Source organism: Periophthalmus magnuspinnatus, chromosome 23 (genome assembly GCF_009829125.3).
Source record: "Periophthalmus magnuspinnatus isolate fPerMag1 chromosome 23, fPerMag1.2.pri, whole genome shotgun sequence".
NCBI classification, from domain to species: Eukaryota; Metazoa; Chordata; class Actinopteri; order Gobiiformes; family Gobiidae; genus Periophthalmus; species Periophthalmus magnuspinnatus.
In genome coordinates this window covers 20,343,829-20,362,191 of record NC_047148.1, presented here as the reverse complement: position 1 = coordinate 20,362,191, position 18,363 = coordinate 20,343,829, and the positions used below count along the sequence as shown (strand labels likewise).

Here is an 18,363-nt window from a genome sequence, read left to right as displayed (position 1 = left end):
AAATCAAAACAAGGAAACGAATAGTGAAGTGGATGAGCAGCAAAACGTTACAGAATTGAATTGTTCTTTTGCTCTGGGTCACACCTGGACGACTCAGGGTCACACAGATATCCTACTTAAGAACGCAAACGGTCAAGATCCCAGTCCGTCTTGTGTTTTTGTGCTGTTTTCCCCCTCCCTTCTGTGTCAGAGCCTGGAGCTGGGCGGAGACTCGGGTTCCTCCCATCCACACCTGCGACTAATCTCCAATCAAGCTGCACCCGGGGAGGACAAAGGGACCGTGGACCTGACAATCAGCGCCAGATTGTCCGCGTATCCACAGTGGTACATCTCTTCTTGGCTCAGTCTCTTGTTTTCGCGTTTTCCCTCTCATTTCTAAGTCAGATGTTTTTGCTCCTCGTTTGTCGTTTGTGCTCCCTGGGCCAGCTCGGCTCCTCCGTCTCCGACCCAGCTCACCTCTACTGGTGCTGCTCACTAACCAGTTTTGATCGTGCTCGCTCCAGGATGGTCTGTATTTGATAAGAAACAGCACTTTGCATTACATTGAACTCAATAAAAAGTGTTTAATAAAAAATATAGTTAGTTGGGTTGAAGGACAATGGAGCCACACATAAGAAATAAAAGAAAATAAATATAAATAAAGATAAAACGAGGCTCATTTAAACCGTTAAAAATGAAAACTGATCTTTTAATTACATGTAAATGAGGAACAATGTACATTATACACTTTATTATTTACTATTATGTTTAAAATACTGCAATTCTATTTCAATTTCCACACTTAATTTTCATGTTTTATTGATGATTATTGTAAAAAAAGAAAGAAAGAAAACAGTGTTAATGTTGTGTTTTAATAATAATGAAGTACCTTGATTTATGTATCTTTGATGTAGCTACATTTTGAGTTTTATTGATTTTCAGATTTGTTCTTTTGTGTGATTTTCTCTTAATGTGGCGGTGTTTGTTTGTTTGGTCTTGTGGGTTTGCGTTTTGCACGAGGCACTGCAGCAGAACACACACACACGTATTATACACACCTTTTAAACCAACGCCGGATATTGTGTGATTTTCCGACAAAGTACATGGCCTTGGTTTACGACGTCCGTCTTCTTTCTCTTTGTGTAAAATAGAAAGCAGAACAGGGTGCAAGACTTTCATATGGACGAGACGGATCATGCGCCTCTTTCATCTACACTTAGTTGTGTCGGTGCAGCGCTACAGCAGCCTCGTTTTATAACATGTAGAAAGATTCTCAAAGGAGATTAAAGGAAATATTTCTCATTCACATTGTGTCAGTCACTGGTTTGTAATGTGATGGACTATTATCTGCATCGTCTCTTTGTCTCCCTGAGTGTTGTGTGTTTATTTCAGTGATTATTAGTGTCCAAGTGGATAAAAATGTACAAGACTGAATGATTCTTTTACTACGTGTGTTTCCTCTTTGAACACAACATTTGGTCCCTAAAATTAACACTAGATTTGCTCGGTGGCATGTTTCATTTCTTCAGGCTTCAGTCTTTTACAGGCCTTTATAAGAGACATGACTGAAGGTTTAGGTGAATTAAAGGCAAGGTGAATTTATTTGTACAGAACAATTGGTGCGCAAAGTAATTCAAAGTGTTTTTCAGAATAAGAAAGACGTTAAAATCACAATACAAGAAATCAAAACATAAATAATCACAAATAATCATCATGAAATTAACACTAAAGGAGAAAAGTTTTAGTGCTGGTTTAGTCCTGGTTTAGTCCTGGTTTACTCCTGGTTTAGTCCTGGTTTAGTCCTGGTTTAGTCCTGGTTTAGTCCTGGTTTAGTCTTGGTTTACTCCTGGTTTAGTCCTGGTTTAGTCCTGGTTTAGTCCTCAGAGTGTGAGATGGTTTGGGGGTGACAGTGGCTCAGTGGTTAGAGTGTTGGTCCCAACCCGAAGGTCGGAGGATCGAGTCCCGCTCGGACCAAGTTCTGTCATTGTGTCCTTAGGCAAGACACTTCACCCACATTGCCTAGTATGAAAGTGTTGTGTGCTCGAATGATAGGTGGTGGTCGGAGGGGCCGATGGCGCAGATTGGCAGCCTCGCTTCCGTCAGTCTGCCCCAGGGCAGCCGTGGCTACAATAGTATCTTAGCATCACCAAGTGTGGAAATGAATGAATAATGACTATAGTGTAGAGCTTTGAGAGGCTTTGACAACCCTGTAAAGTGCATTACAAGTGTAAGCCATTATTATTATTATTGTGGGACATGTTCTTTGGTGCTGCTCCATGGACAGACCTGTTCAGAGGCAGAGCTGCAGACCTGAGCCACAGGACACATGTATGAAGTCAGTCGAGCAGTATATTAAATTAAATATAAATTACATTTGATATATAACTTATATTTAATTAAAATTACATAAAATATTAATATAATATGAATTAAACATATGAAATAATAATCAATGATTGTTGAAGTACTTTAAGTCCAAGCTGGGGGCTGTTTTCTTCTTTCTTTCATTTAAAATACATGTTAAAGGTTAATAATCTAAGTTAGGCTGTACTTATATGGATATGTAGGAGTATGCAAATCAAGTGTATGGCGGCGTAATAAACATGAATAGATCAGAGTGAAGGTATGTTCTTCTTTTTCTCTTTTCTTTTCTGTTTTCTATTGTGATGTTTCAGACAAAGGGATGTGGGTGGAGTCATGTTTCAATAATAAAAGACAGAATGAAACATCAGAGAGGCACATTCTTATATTCCACTGATTATATGACTGTTCTAAACACCAGATTTGACCACATTGTCTGAGTTTAAATCATCTGTTTAACTTGTCTAATCATCACTCTGTGTCTAATGTGATGTGCCTCTTTGTTTCCTGAACATCAGCCTGATCCTGCCTCTCCCACAGCCTCCAGCCTGATTCACAGGATGTTCTTCTTTCCCTTTAAATCATCAAAGAAACACTTGTACTAAATACGTCTTTGTGGCTTTTGATTAAAGGGACTGTGTTTGCTGACCCCTAGTGGTATTTAAAGAAACTACAAGAACTGAAGCACCTGATGTTTCCATGAGTTTTAACCATAACAAAACAACAAAACATTTATCTATCTATCTATCTATCTATCTATCTATCTATCTATCTATCTATCTATCTATCTATCTATCTATCTATCTATCTATCTATCTATCTATCTATCTATCTATCTATCTATCTATCTATCTATCTATCTATCTATCTATCTATCTATCTATCTATCTATCTATCTATCTATCTATCTATCTATCTATCTATCTATCTATCTATCTATCTATCTATCTATCTATCTATCTATCTATCTATCTATCTATCTATCTATCTATCTATCTATCTATCTATCTATCTATCTATCTATCTATCTATCCATTTATTTATGTATTTATTTATGTATTTATTTATTTATACATTTATTTGTTTATTTATTTATTTATTTATCTATCTATCTATCTATCTATCTATCTATCTATTTATTTATCCATTTATTTATTTATCTACTTATATACTTATTTGTTTATTCATCTATTTATACATTTATTTGTTTATTTATCTATTTATCCATTTATGTATTTATTTATTTGTTTATTTATTTATTTATCTATCTATTTATTTATCCATTTATTTATTTATTTATGTATGTATTTATTTATTTATCCATTTATTTGTTTATTTATTTATTTATCTATTTATTTATACATTTATTTATTTATGTATGTATTTATTTATTTATTTATTCATCTATTTATACATTTATTTGTTTATTTATTTATTTATCTATTTATTTATACATTTATTTATTTATTTATTTATCTACTTATATACTTATTTGTTTATTCATCTATTTATACATTTATTTGTTTATTTATCTATTTATCCATTTATGTATTTATTTATTTGTTTATTTATTTATTTATTTATTTATCTATCTATTTATTTGTTTATTTATTTATCTATTTATTTATTCATTTATTTGTTTATTTATCTATGTATCCATTTATTTATTTATTTATTTATTTATTTATTGGGCTGATACCTGTATTAGGGTTACTCCAAATGTGAGACAAAACTTAGGGGATACTCCACTCAATCCAATTTTATTCATATAACTCATTTAAAATACAACTTAAGCTGCCGGAAGTGCTTCACACAGACATAAAACAAAACAGAAAACACGACACACACACAAGCAAAGGACAATAAAACAATAAAACACCAAGATCTCTGGCTCGTCTAGCTGGAACTAAACATTAAGGAGATGTGTCGGGTTTTTAGTCTTATTTTAAACTTCAAGGTGAACTCGAAACAGAACAATCGGACTCTGGATGTGTGAATCTTGTGGCCACGTGTTTCAGGCAGATTACTGGTCAACAGTTTTCTTGAAAAGACTTCTCCAAATCCAGCCCTGCCCTTTGATATCTGCACAGCACTATCAAGTCTGTGGACACACCCATGAAAACAGCACGACAGCTTTGAAGAGAACCGCGCACCTGAAATAACATCATCACACATTTACTGAAAACAACGCAGCAGATTCACGCTCGGGACAAGTATAAGTGCAGGTTTTGCTGGATTTGGATTATGTTTAGGCCTTTTTTCAGATTACAGTGTCTCATTTTTAAGAGGTTTTATGACATTATTAGTTCAAACTTCCAACAAAACCCAGAAAACACCTGACAAAATCAAACACAGGACAGATTTATAAAGAGAAAGTGTACACACAACTTCCACCAGTCAGCAGTTCATATTTATTTGCTTTGTCTCTTCCATGTGACTTACACTGTCTTACATACACAACACACAAATTAGCACCACACCCTGTTCAAAAAATAAATAAATAAATACAACTAGTATTACGAGACTGGACTAAACTAACAGATCTGGTCATGGTAATGGAATGTGACACGATGTTATCCTGGAAATGATCGAAAAAATAATAATAAGACACATAAGATCAGTGAATAAATATAACCAACACTGTGTTAACTTCAGGGATTTGAGATAAAATAAACAGTTTGGGCAGTGGGTTTAGGTAAACAGAGTCAGAACATGAGTTTACCTAAGAAATCCTTCATCAATGTGTTGTCTGTGTGCAGCTGGCAGTTTTGGAAAGTAAGTAACAACGTATTTCTCAGCTCTTTATATACGAGACGTGGTGAATCTGTAAAAAAAAAATACTCGGTTTTACGTCTTTTAAAGTATTGCACATGTACGGCGCAGATAGGGACAGTCGGCCCTCTCTCTCGTCCTCGTCCTGAACACTTCCAGAAGCTGTTCCCGGAGTTGCGCAGGAATGGAAAGCATCTCCATCACAAATATTTCCATCAGCTGTTATCATCCACCGGCAGCTGGAGACACAGATTTTCTTTTTTCCATTTCGCACAAAGGCAGGCACACGTCCAGCCCATCCACGTTATTCCCAAATCGGATCGTCACACTTGGTACCATTCAGGGAAAAATAAGCAGATAGATGCGTACCTTTCTTCTGGCTTTTCTCCGACGTTTAGGCCGGTGCCGTGGTCCGAGTATGACACTGAAACTGAACTGTGTGACAAAAGGCAGCAGCTGGTGTCAGACGCATTCCTCTCCTCTCCGAGAGCGAGCAGAACGCACACACATTTTACATTTTCACTTCACACAGAGTTCGTTCTGTTCGGTTGCTCTGCAGAGTCGGCGATTAATTTCAAGTTGGTGTCCTCGTGGTTTTTCTCCGCGCCGTTTCTCGACTCGTTTCTACTCCTGCTCTTTTTGTGACAGAGGTTGCACTTCCGGCTGTGAACGCAAAACCACAATTAGAGCTAGAAGAGGTGAGAAGTAATGATTGAACGGTGTTTTTGAAGCGATACTTACTGCAAAAAGACGATAAGGATGACCACTATGACGAGCAGTAATCCCACAACGGCGCAGATGAGGATGATGTATTTTTTCTCTTCTCTGCGTGGACTAAAATCTATAAACTCGCACCTGGCTCCAACAAACCCGGGATGACACCTGAGGAAAAAACAGCATAATGAGGAGAAAGCTATTGATTTACACGCATGGTATTTTATATTTAGGCAAACTGGTACCTGCAAGACACTACATCCATTTCTTTGATGTAACGACACTCCCCGTGGATGCAGTAGTGAGTGAGTTTTTCTGGACACGTGGAAAAGTGACCGTTCCAGTTGTCTGTGTCTGTTTGTTTAAGAAGAAAGCGACTTTTAAGCAACTGCTCACTGCATTTACAACAGTTACGTTTCATATATGACAGATCAATGTGTTTTTTTTTTTAAAAGTCTCTTGCCCTCTCACCAGTTTCAGTGACCTCATGTATAAATAGACCAGTGTAACGTGATGCGTAGTGGATATCTGGTGAATCATTCCCCGGAAAAGCCCCACGACTCAATCCACACTGAGTTACTTACACATTTACTTAATTAAAACACCAAAACTGAAGTCAGAGAACCTTCGAAAAACCGAAAGAGTCGATTTTCCTGTGAGCGTTGAGCGGTGAATCGAAACCGTCCTGATACTCGTGAGTGTTAGGAGGCCTCCACATAAGCACTACTTCTTTATCTTTATGACCCACTGGTATTAAAAGGTTCAAAACGAGCTCGTAAAAGTATAGTCAAGTGAGAGCAATAATGCGCAACGAGTGAAACCGGATATCTCGTACTCTAAATCCAAAAGAGAATGACCCAGTTTCAGGAAGGGCAATAAATGAACTTGGAAATGACTTAGTGAACGTATCGAGTGATGTTTTTTCTGAGATGATTGCTATAAAATATGGATTAAAACGCACAAATGTCCATTGTGGAAAGCCTTGTGTTAGTAGTTTGGAGTGTCACAGAGGGGCTCAATAAAGTTTCAAGCTCAACTACGCCAAAAACTCCAAGCTCGTTGTGTTTTCTGAACTGCTCATTTATTCGTTTCTTCATTAACCACAGTAAATCTTCAAAGCTTTAACGACACAGCTTCACGTGCCCTCCCACCTTGCTCTACCTGTGCAGTTGTCTCCGCTGCTATGGTGATCGCACGCAGTTTCATTGGCAGTACTTCCCTCGGTTGTATTCCAGCCCGCCTCGGAGTATTTACATAAGACCAAACCTGTGCAGGAAATCAAAAAAACACCTCAGGTTAGAGCTGACCAGCATGTGTGTCGCATAGGAACCAGGTTTGGCATAAAAAAAAGGGCATGGACACCCTTCTAAGTGTGAAATACAACAGGTTTTTTTTTGTTTTTACTGCTAATGTCACAGTATTTTTGCATTACAAGGAGCAAAACAAGGTTAGTCTAATACTTACAAGCATTACATCAGTCCAAGGTGCTTCATTACACTATTAAATAACACAACCCAGGCTGTTCTGTCAAGCGAAACACCATCAAAACTAACTTATTTAAACCCTCAACGTGAACTGAAACTCTGAAACTCAAATCTAAACTACATGCAGCTTCTTTAAAACATTACCTGCCAATACACCCACATAAAACGTGTACACTCTGGCCATCTCCCCTCTGGTCTGGAGCACTCATCTAGGCGTAAAGGTCATTCACGCAGGCGGCAGTGGGGGTCAAGACAATCCTCTGTTTTCAGTCCAGTGTCCACATGTCCACTTGTGCAGCCCTGTGAAGCCAGAGAATAGACTGAAGAGAAAAGACTGGCACTGAAACCTAATGCCTACTCCCAGGTCCCCGCCCACACCTTTAAAGGGAAACACAACTCCACAGAGCTGTCCTGCATCTGCCGCACTTGAGAAAGAATGAAAGGCGAATGTGTAATGACAAAAGGAACCTGTTTGACAGCAAGGTATTAGTTTATTTATAGATATGTGGGTTTAAATAGATGCTTAGGTCATTCTTTTAGCTGCAATATTACAGAACAGTGCAAGACTAAACTACAGAAGTGCGACATCAGCCAATCTTACCTCCACCAACACTTTTCCACGCAGCAGTTTCATACTAAACTCCAGTGTGTGGGCAGTGTCTGGTCTAAGGACACAACTAGAGCCACTACTGCCCCACTGTGGCTCCGGCTGCTTTGTAAAATGCATCAAATATCAGTGGATGCAATAGATTCTGAACAGCAAATCAACATCTTGGGGCTTTTTTTTTTTTTTTTTTTTTCTTTTTTCTAGGCTAGTCTCATAATATACATGTTTACGCAAAGCTGACACACAAAATAAAATGTACACATGATGCAACAAAATGCAACTTGAACAAACATGAAGGAAAGAAGGAGGGAGACATACATCAATTAATAGAAAATGTGAAAATGAAAGAACACTGATCACAATCCTTTTTTTTTACTACTTGTTGGAATGAGCTGAATGTATTGTCTGTGTGTAAATCATGACTTTAATATCACTTTTGCACCAGAAGGTAAATGTTGCATCAGTTAATGAGTGGAGTTGAAGTACAGAAGCCCTGAAGGACAAAATGTGCCTCCAAATTTGTATGTGCACAACTAGAGGAGAAATGTTGGTTTTAAAAGATCCTCATATTTGATCGGAACTTTAATACCGAGGAACTGAACGGCAGCGTATGAAGTGAGCAGTAATAATGATAATAATGATGATGATGATAATAATAATAATAATAATAATAATAATAATAATTTTAAAACATAACAATTAATTATGCTTGTATCCAGAAGATGACAATGATAGTGATAATAATAAACAATAATAAATAAATAAATGAATAGATAGATAAATAATAGTAATAAAAAATGATTTAAAAATGAAACATAAATAATAATAATAATAATAATAATAATAATTTTAAAACATAAAAATTAATTATGCTTGTATCCAGAAGATGACAATGATAGTGATAATAATAAACAATAATAAATAAATAGATACATAAATAATAGTAATAAAAATATTATTATTATTATTATTATTATTATTATTATTATTCATAATTCACAATAATAATAATAATAATAATAATAATAATAATAATAATAATAATAATAATAATAATAATAATAATAATAATAATAATAATAATAATAATAATAATAATAATAATAATAATAATAATAATAATAATAATAATAATATGCTTGTATCCAGAAGATGTAATCCCTCATCATCAATGTCATTAGCTCCTCACTTCAAACGGATACAAGGCAGAGTCCAGCACTAGGGAAACGTCTTCACTCCTACAACTTTTTGTCCAGTTAAAAGATTTGAACTTTTCTTCTACTTGTTGCCAGAAATGCAACAGAAAACAGAGCAGCCAGAAAAGACACAAAGGGTTAGAGACACACACTCATATCTTTGTGTGTAGAAACATTAAGACAGAACGGGTTTCAAAGAGTTATTTGATCTGATTGAGGCTAAAGAGGAAGAAAATAGTAGTTTGATCCAAGAGATGAATGTGTGACCAAATCTACAACTTGTAAAAAAGTGTAAAAAAAAAAAAAAAAAAATTCTCATTCTACCTATCAAACGTTTTTTTCCATGTCAAGCAAAATCAAAACCTCAGGAGTGTCTGGAGTAGAGGAGTTGTAGGGAATATTCCATTGTTGACATTAAAAGACATTAAAAGTTTAGTTATTAAAGTAAATGTTGTACTTAAAGCATAATGGATTCACTGCATTGCTCAGTTAAACATTGTTCAGTCATTTGAAAACAACTAACTTGAAAGTAAAAGTTAAAAAAAAGAAAGTGTTTTTGAGGAGATCCTGTTTTTTAATTGACACAGAAACCAGTGAGGCCGATAGACGTCAGGATCCTCCCGTCTGCTGTTTTCCCTCTTGTCTCCGCCTCCTTCTGTGGGCGTCGGCTCACCTGATCTGACAGCTGGCACACCTGGAGACAAGTCCCTCATTACCTGCAGAATAAGAAGCTGTTTTTTTTACTTTCACTCCTTGTCAGTCAGTTTGTTTCAAGGCGCACTAAGGTCGTTTTTCTTATGTAACTGGGGGGTAGGTCAGGGTCCTGCTTTTTTATAATAATAATAATAAACAAGTGGGTCTGGCATGAACAAGGACAAAGGCAAAGTGATACAAACGTTACAAAGATTTATTTTATGTTATGATCATTGCAAAGTAATTTCCCTTTTACCCCCAAGATCCACCAATCAATAAAACTGTAAACAACCAACAAATTCACTTCTGCAAATGTAGAATTGAACCAAAATTAAACTAAACGCGACAAATCAAAGTTAGTCATGTCAAACCAAGAGTTAATGAAAAGTGGGGAAAAAAAAGACTTTCACTTTTCACTGACAGAATATGTGGTACAGAGCAGAGTACACACCTCCAACTCTATGAGAGATATTCTGCAGCCTGTAGTAACAGAGAAAAGTGTCTCTGGATCCCAGACAAGCATCACAAGAGCACAGAGAGAAGCAGACGCCTCCCCACGTTATTTTGTACTGAAACAGTTGAGCCTGAGGGTCAAAAAGGTTAGAAACCCTAAAGTGAATATACTCCTGAAACTTACAAGACGCTCTGCAAAAACAGAAGACAGGAAATGTCTTGTCTTGTCTTTTATCTGTGCAGTTCTCCTCAAAATGTGGCGTGACCAATAAAATTATACAGTTTCCATGAAATGTGTATTTATTTCTGGACTAAATGAATACGCATATGTGGTGGTAATAGTAGTTGTAGAACATATAAAAGCAGATATTAAAAAAAAAAATCCTGGATGTTTGTCTCCATTCCTGTTTCAAACAGGAAAGAGCCAGTTTCCTCCCTTTAGCTTTGTGTTTTTAACTTCAGGAAGCTGGGATGCAGCAAGATTGCAAGGAGCAATTTAGAGCCTGGTTTAAACATCCGTTTTGTATAGTCCCAAGATAACAGCACGGTCCTGGACTTTTTATTAAAAAAAGAAGCAAAAAGGAAAAAAAGAAAACATGAAATATTTTCACAGTGTAATTTAATACAAAAATAACAGTACAAAACAGATTTTCTACAAAACATTCAGTATAAAACACATCTGCTGCGCTCCACGTGGTCATACTCTTCTTTCTATATCTGTAAAAAGGTAAACTCACGGTTATTCTAGAGTCAGATTCATCTCTGCCCCAAAACCGTCTTGAACTAGACAGAAATACTGTATAACTGAACCTGACCTTGTGCTGTAAACACACGGACATCACACGATGGAGCATGAACGGGGCTCTCTGAAGGGGTTACTGCCTGTGGGGACCCCCACCAGCAAAGCATCTTTGCCTGCGTTCTGTAAACAGTACTGCTGTAGCTCTGCAGCTGCTTGAGACACCTGCAACGGAAAGAAACATCTAAAATGTGTCTCAGTTTGACCTGCTGCAGATACAAGTGTACGCTCAAGTGTGCAGAACATTCAAGGTCTAGAACAAGTATTTACATAAACGGTAAAAATGTTTCTATGGCCGTGAGTTTAATGTACAAACATGTTTAAAAATGATCCTCTGAACACTGTTGACTTCATTTTATGCATATTTGAGATATTCCAATGAAATGCCATAACTACATCCCAGTACACACCAAAACAATATTAAATACTAACAGTTTATGAAATAACTTTACCTTGATCCTCTCCACACTGGCCTCCAACTTGAGCTGCTCCACCAGTCTCCTCATGCTCGATATACTGGAGTTAGAAGCCATGTTAATGTGAACTCCAAACACTTAAACTATTAGAGCAGAGTGAAGTGAGTAACCAGCAGCAGACGAGCCCCATATGACCTGAGTCCACTTGGAGCAGAGGAAATGATGCCCCCGCTCACTGACGCCCACAAGTGTTTCGTCACAGGAAAAGACTAGAAAGACATATTATTCTTATTCATAAATATATTAAAATTTCTGACCACACATTTTCATAAAACTGGTCGCTAACTGTAGAAGTCGAAGTCTGAAGTGAAAGTTGTTTCATTTTACAGCACAAACATGAAGTATTAAAGGAGGTGAGGAGCAGGGTTAAGCGTCGATTTGAACTTAAACATAACCAGGTTTACGACGTCTCAGAGGTGTTTTTAAGGAGCTATTTCTCTGTAGAATTTGTATTTGAAATTTCATCCACACGACCGACCTGCGCCCACAGACACTATGTAAACATGTTCAGATAAAATACAGCTTTTACTGAGAACAGTTAATAGTAAGACTGATTATTATTAATTATAAAAACTCTGTAGGGGAGAAAGGGGCTGGTTGTCACAGGGTTTGGTTGTCACTTTCACCGTATCTCAGCATGTGAAAGATGCATTTGAAAAAGAGTTGGACGAAAATGTTTTAAAACGTCATTAAATTTCACTTTTCACTTTTAAATTTCACTTTTTTGGAGAAAGTTCTTGTGGGGAGAGGAAGGTTAGTCTCAGGTAACAAAATAATCACTTTACTGCCCTGAATCTTATTCTGTTCAAATTACTGATCACTAAATACATGTTTATACGGTTTAACAGATGTTTTAATTGAAATTTGTGTCTTGTCATTTCAATTCCCCTGATCCAGGAAATGTGTTACACTGGGAAGTGGCAATAAAATCTAACAATGGAAGAATAAACCAAAGATGAATCATATTCAATGTGTTCCAATTAAAATAACACTGTGACAACCAAACCCATGGGCTGTGACAACCAACTCAAACCTGGAGTTGACTGTCACAAGTGAAAAAAATATATTTAATGATCTTTATTATTGATGATTGATGATATTTAATGACTTTTGAACAGAACAATAGGTGGACCATTTTGTTACTTAAGACTTTAACCTTTTTTCTTGAACTGAAATGGAATTTTAAAGATATAGGCCCAGGTTCTTTGAGCCTTTCAGAGGACCATAAAAAATGTGATTCCCAGTCGGTCTCCCCTTTATTAATATGTTGATTTGTAATATGTTGAGGTGCTCCAGAAGGGGGCGCTGTAGAGAGCTGTGGTCTAGAGTTGCTTCTTTAATGAAACGAGGCTCCACTGAAGCATGGAGCTCACTGCCTCTTGTGTCTTTTCCTGTTTATTCAGGGTTTTCTTCTGTGCAGGTCTGTCCTCAGACCAGAGGGTTTAAGTCTCCTGTGATCAGGATGTGCTCCGCTCTGTCGTGTCTATGGACCTCACTCTGTCCTTTTGACTCATGAACCGGCTCCTTCAAAGTCATCTGCATGTTCTCCTTGTCCCTCAGCCCCTCCTTTGCTTTGCTTATTTCTCTTACTGTGAGGTAGTACTCTTAATTCAGGTGCATCTCTCGACCACGTACCTGAAACTGAGGTCGTTTCACACATGTGGCTCTGTGGAGCGCCCCCCAGTGGCACTAGATTTAGTTCTGTTCTTTAGTTCTTTACTTTCGGGTCGGTCTTGTTCATAAACACTGCTTCTCATTCACCCCAAACACGCACCATGGGCCACGTGAGAGTCCATCAGCTCATCAGAGAACTTACTTCTATGAAAACGAGCTTCAAGAGACAGAGCCTCGTGAATAAATGCGCACACGCTCGGGTCTTTTCTTTCTTTCTGTGGCTAAAAACTGAGAACGGTACGCCCTGATGCCGGAGGAGAAAACGCCTTTTGGATGACACAGACTCAGGCTCACCTGCGCAGACACACCCAGGCTCACCTGCGCAGACAGACCCGGGCTCACCTGCGCAGACAGACCCAGGCTCGCCTGCGCAGACCCAGGCTCACCTGCGCAGACAGACCCAGGCTCACCTGCGCAGACCCAGGCTCACCTGCGCAGACAGACCCAGGCTCACCTGCGCAGACCCAGGCTCACCTGCGCAGACACACCCAGGCTCACCTGCGCAGACAGACGCAGGAGGAGACTGCCGCAGAGACCTGCTGTTTGAAACGCGCTGGAGAGAGCTTTTTGTGTGGTTCAGAATGCTGCTGCTGGGTTCACACTGGCCCAGGGGCCACTCTCAGAGTGAATCCTCTTTTATGTCGACCGACTGATGGAGTGAAAATTACCCAAGTTTCGATGTCTTCACAGAAGACAAACAAAGAAAATAAGCTTGTGGTCAGAGCAGCTGTCGCAGTAAATATTACTGATTGTGAATGTTTTTTGTAATGTGGGTTGTAGAATATGAGGATATATTGTGTTGCTGAGGGCCTCCAGTGGTAAAGTTGAATACTGCATGAGCACGCGCCCTGCTCATGTGGAGACAGAATGGACACTACAGAGACACAGAGACACAGAGACACAGAGACATACCATTGATCTATTAAATCACACGGAGAAATGCAAAGAAAATACGCGGATTGACAAATCCCAAAGGCTGTGCATTTGTATTTTGTTTTATTGTATATATTAGCCTTTATGTTTATGTATATTTTCTGATTTTAAAAAAACGTTTGTCTTTTTAGTTTTTCACAGTGGACGTTAGCGTCAAATAGAAACAAAATAAAAGCTTTTAAAAAATAACCAAATCTTTTTCATTCCAGTTTGTCTGCATTTTTACACAGATTAAATTTGAACCTACACAAGAATCAGCTCAGAGACAGAGCAGGCGGCACGAGGCAGAGCTTTGTGCACAGAACATACACATGTTTGGCATCTGATTATTATTGTAGTAACGTTTAGTTCAGATTCTGCTTCATTTCAAAGTGTCAGGAGTGAAGAGACTCTGAACCATTTAAACTCACCTGAGCCCTAATCATCTCTGTGTGATTATTTGTTTTAGTTAAATGAGTTCTCACATTAGCTTCTGTCATAATTAAATATAAAAAGAGCCAGTCTTATGAACGGCTCTTTGACAGATCCAAAGATTCGGATCCCACAAAGGAGCCGGAAGTCCCATCACTAGTTTCTTGCCCTGGCAGAGGCTCAGTCAAAGGTGCTTCTTAAACGCCATATCTCCTGGGCCTGAGCTGACACGTAAATAAACTGTAAATGTTCAAACTCAGTGCGTAATGGCACAGAGTCTCACTGCGCATGCGCCTCACAGCCGCGTGGACCTGTCTCTGTTGTGCAGCAGCTCAGGACCACGTGGGGACAGAGTGGACCTGCTCAGTGTCTTATTGGTCCATGGGTGATTAACAGGATTGGCTGTAAGTAGCTTTAGTAGGTTTAGATGATGTTGAAGTCGACGAGAAGCTTCTTGGAAATGAAAAGTGCAAAGACAGAGAGAAACATGCGCTCAGGCTCCAGGTGAAGCTAACCTCAGGTGAGCACAAGCCCGGACAGAAATAAACACACGTCTGCAGACATGGTGGACGTGTTTGTGGGACGGACACTGCTGAATAAAGACGGTGACTTTGTGGATCCTGAGGAGGCTCTGCGGAACAAAGTGGTGGGGATTTATTTCTCTGCAGGATGGTGTCCGCCCTGCAGAGACTTCACTCCTATTCTGTGTGACTTTTACACGGAGCTCACTGAAGAACAGGACCCTCCAGCTCAGTTTGAAATAGTTTTTATCTCGTCTGACAAGTCCACGGAGGACATGGTGGAGTATTACCATGACATGCACGGGGACTGGCTGGCTCTGCCCTGGACAGATGAATACAGACAGTAAGTCCTGTTTAACATGGGGAGGTGTTTGTTATTTATCTAAAAGCCTCATTTAGGTTTGACTGTACCTGGCCTGAATGATGTTTTCTACAATCCTCACTCTCACATGTTTCTAAAGCTCTGATAAACAGCAGAGCTCAGGTGATGAAGGGTTTGTTGGTGGACAAAAGGTTTGTGGTTCAAAACCCACTTTGGACATAAACATCATTGGTTGTAAGTAGCTTTAGTGGCTCAGTAGCTCAGATCCACTGACGATTCCAGCTCACACAGATGAATGCTGTTGTGTCCTCGGGCAAGACACTTAACCCCCTCATCCCAGTGTCTGTGCACACTGGTGTATGAATGTGTGAGTGTGTATGTGAATGGATGAGTGGTTCCTTGATCTAATGTGCTTGGAAGGTGGAAAACCACTGTATAAAAATGTGACCATGACCGTTTACCATTAAGTGCATAGCCTTTATGCCTGTGCAATAGCACAGTGTAATAGTACAGTGTAAAAGCACAGTGTAAAACCACAGTGTAAAAGCACAGTATAATGGCAGTTCTATAAAACTGATTTAATTTTACGTGAGCATGGCTGTTTTCTGCTGTTCATGTTTACTTGTATATTTACATTGTTTTCCCTTTTTGTTTTGCAGTGAATTAAAGGAGCGTTACAAGATAACTGCAGTGCCCAAACTTGTGATTGTGAAGGAGAATGGCGATGTGATCACGGACAAGGGCAGAAAGCAGATCAGAGACAGGGGCCTGGCCTGTTTCAGGTCCTGGTTGGAAGCTGCAGAAATTTTTGAAAACTTTAAGGGCTAAGAACATATGTGGCTGTGCAACATGTGGAGCATTCTCATTAAATAGTTTTATTTTCAGTTCTATGCAATAAAAACTGAGGCACATTTACTGTACATTACACTACTGCAAATTATAGCAAAAGGATTGAATATAATTCACAAGCTTTTTGGGTCAACACAGGTCAAGTGTATAATGAGAATAAGGTTAAACCTCCAACTCTGCAGGATGTAGATTGCTTTTTTATAATATGTTTTTAAATATTTTGTAAGTATTGTTGAAATATAGCTACTAAAGCTACATCTTGTCTCTGTGTATCTGTTTGTGATGTTTAGCTGAAGACTCACTTTTCCCTGCACAAACAAACCAATTCCCTTTGGGTGTGTTAAGAAACTCAAGGCCCACAGGAACAAATGTTTCCAAGAAGTTTGCACATTTACTCCTCCTGGGCCCTGATTATGTTATACCCATGTGCAGTGCATGTAATTGGACCAGAGCAAATTCAAAATATGATGTTAAGTATGATCAGATTAATGAGATCTCCCATCAAACTCTCTAAATACAACGAAGACCATGTTTTAGAGACTTCATTAGAATATAAATATTAAAGAAAATAAAGAAAGACAAAACAATTACACAGTGTTTGCCTGGATCCAGAATAAAAACCTCTTTAATAGTTTACGCAGATGTGAGTCTGGTCACTGGTGAACCGCCCCGTTTTAAGACAGGTATGATTGACAGGTGAATGAGCCAATCGGGGACATGCATGGTCCATGTGTATTGGAAATAATAAAGGAAATAAATATCACAGGCCTGAAAAACATTGCAGATTTCTGTAGAATCAATGAATGAAGAGTTTCAAGTGATATTTCAGAACTTTTGTTTTGCTCAAATCAAAAAGAAAATGCATAAAGATGACTTGGTAAATATTTTGTCATAATTAACAGGCACAGTCATTTAAAGATACTGTATGTAAGATTCTGTTTGTAAATTTCACAAACGTGAGCTTCCTCAGATACAAGGTAAACATGTTAAAACCAAACATTGCTTTTGCTGATAACAGTGTTAATGTTGATTTATTCTTAATTACAAAAACATTGGACATAATGGATAAGTTATTAGTTCTAATTCGGTGTTTTGGTTTTCCAGATGATTATCCATCATAAAGCTGAATGAGCCTCTCATGAGTCTCATTTGAGTTGCCACTTAACAATGCAGACATTGAATCCTCTCTACCTAAACAAAGCACATGCAGCCAATCGTCAGTCGGTGCTAGTGCAGCTTTTGCAGCTCAACAAGTGAATTCTGGAGGGTCTGAGCCATTTACTGTGAATGAGAAAGTAGAACCTTTTTCAAACCAGTCAAACAGTCCCTTTAACTCTTTATGTTGACTTAATCATTTAAGGCAAAAGACAAAGTTTAAATCTGTTAACTGGACAAACCAATGTAGGAGTGAAGACGTTTATCTGCTCATCCAAGCCTCTTCTTTAGTTCTGGTCAGATCACTGCTGGACACTGGCTTATATCTATCTGAAGGGAGGAGCTAACTACACTGACACTGTAAACAGCTGTTGTCTCCAGTTGCAGCCTTAACAACACTACTCAACCTTTAATGGCCCTCCTATTGTTCTCTTTTGTTTCTTTTTGTTTGATTTGGGTCTTTGGGTATATAACAAGTGTACACAAATGTATTTGTACTCAAGTAAGAGCAGGTCTACACATACTTGATATGTCATTACTCAAGTCATAACATTAAGAAGGTTTAATTGATGAAGTTTATACCTTTTTCTTTATAGAAACTCATGGACACCCCCTGAGAATCTTGATATGTGTTCTATTGAAGAAAAAAAAAGAAAAAAAAGACTTATTTAGTTCTTCTTAGTAATGTCTGTGTAATCCCTCAGTCGTCCAGGTCTGATCCATAGTAAATAGTTCCTGTCATGTACTTTATTCATCTGATGTCAACGATGAGCTGTAATTACATGCCTCACCACGTGGAGTCGCTGTTGTTAAGCAATTCTCACTTTTACTTTTCAAAATGTTCAAATATGGATAATTTTGTGGTTTGAGCTGCATTTGAGAGTTGAGGCTCATTTTATGATCTAGTGTAATGTCGCTTTTGAGACATTCACACAAAAACACTGCAGCTGTCTCCTTTAAGACA

The 18,363-nt window shown here is 38.1% G+C and overlaps 3 protein-coding genes across 3 annotated transcripts; 1 reads left to right on the top strand and 2 right to left on the bottom strand.

Moving 5' to 3' along the window:
* Positions 1 to 4,075: 4,075 nt before the first annotated feature.
* On the bottom strand, positions 4,076 to 7,632 carry btc (betacellulin, epidermal growth factor family member). The gene is made up of 5 exons (XM_033989689.2): positions 7,455 to 7,632; positions 6,988 to 7,092; positions 6,072 to 6,180; positions 5,854 to 5,994; positions 4,076 to 5,775 (listed from the first exon to the last, which is right to left on the bottom strand). Exons 1-5 carry the CDS (start codon positions 7,492 to 7,494, stop codon positions 5,637 to 5,639), a joined length of 534 nt encoding a protein of 177 aa, XP_033845580.1. The 5' UTR covers positions 7,495 to 7,632; the 3' UTR covers positions 4,076 to 5,636.
* Positions 7,633 to 10,863: 3,231 nt separating this feature from the next.
* On the bottom strand, positions 10,864 to 11,650 carry gng10 (guanine nucleotide binding protein (G protein), gamma 10). The gene is made up of 3 exons (XM_033989692.2): positions 11,511 to 11,650; positions 11,075 to 11,223; positions 10,864 to 10,976 (listed from the first exon to the last, which is right to left on the bottom strand). The coding sequence occupies exons 1-2, from the start codon at positions 11,589 to 11,591 to the stop codon at positions 11,098 to 11,100; spliced, it is 207 nt and encodes a 68-aa protein (XP_033845583.1). The 5' UTR covers positions 11,592 to 11,650; the 3' UTR covers positions 10,864 to 10,976; positions 11,075 to 11,097.
* Positions 11,651 to 14,879: 3,229 nt separating this feature from the next.
* On the top strand, positions 14,880 to 16,253 carry nxnl2 (nucleoredoxin like 2). The gene is made up of 2 exons (XM_033989690.2): positions 14,880 to 15,416; positions 16,055 to 16,253. Exons 1-2 carry the CDS (start codon positions 15,115 to 15,117, stop codon positions 16,221 to 16,223), a joined length of 471 nt encoding a protein of 156 aa, XP_033845581.1. The 5' UTR covers positions 14,880 to 15,114; the 3' UTR covers positions 16,224 to 16,253.
* The last annotated feature ends 2,110 nt before the right edge of the window (positions 16,254 to 18,363 follow it).

Coding starts and splice junctions, on each gene's coding strand:
- btc (XM_033989689.2), bottom strand. CDS start 7,494: ATGGCCAGAGTGTACACGTTTTATGTGGGTGTATTGGCAG. Junction 7,093..7,454: donor TTATGTGGGTGTATTGGCAG/GTAATGTTTTAA, acceptor TTTCCTGCACAG/GTTTGGTCTTATGTAAATAC. Junction 6,181..6,987: donor CAGCGGAGACAACTGCACAG/GTAGAGCAAGGT, acceptor TTAAACAAACAG/ACACAGACAACTGGAACGGT.
- gng10 (XM_033989692.2), bottom strand. CDS start 11,591: ATGGCTTCTAACTCCAGTATATCGAGCATGAGGAGACTGGTGGAGCAG. Junction 11,224..11,510: donor CCAGTGTGGAGAGGATCAAG/GTAAAGTTATTT, acceptor TTTCCGTTGCAG/GTGTCTCAAGCAGCTGCAGA.
- nxnl2 (XM_033989690.2), top strand. CDS start 15,115: ATGGTGGACGTGTTTGTGGGACGGACACTGCTGAATAAAGACGGTGAC. Junction 15,417..16,054: donor TGGACAGATGAATACAGACA/GTAAGTCCTGTT, acceptor TTTGTTTTGCAG/TGAATTAAAGGAGCGTTACA.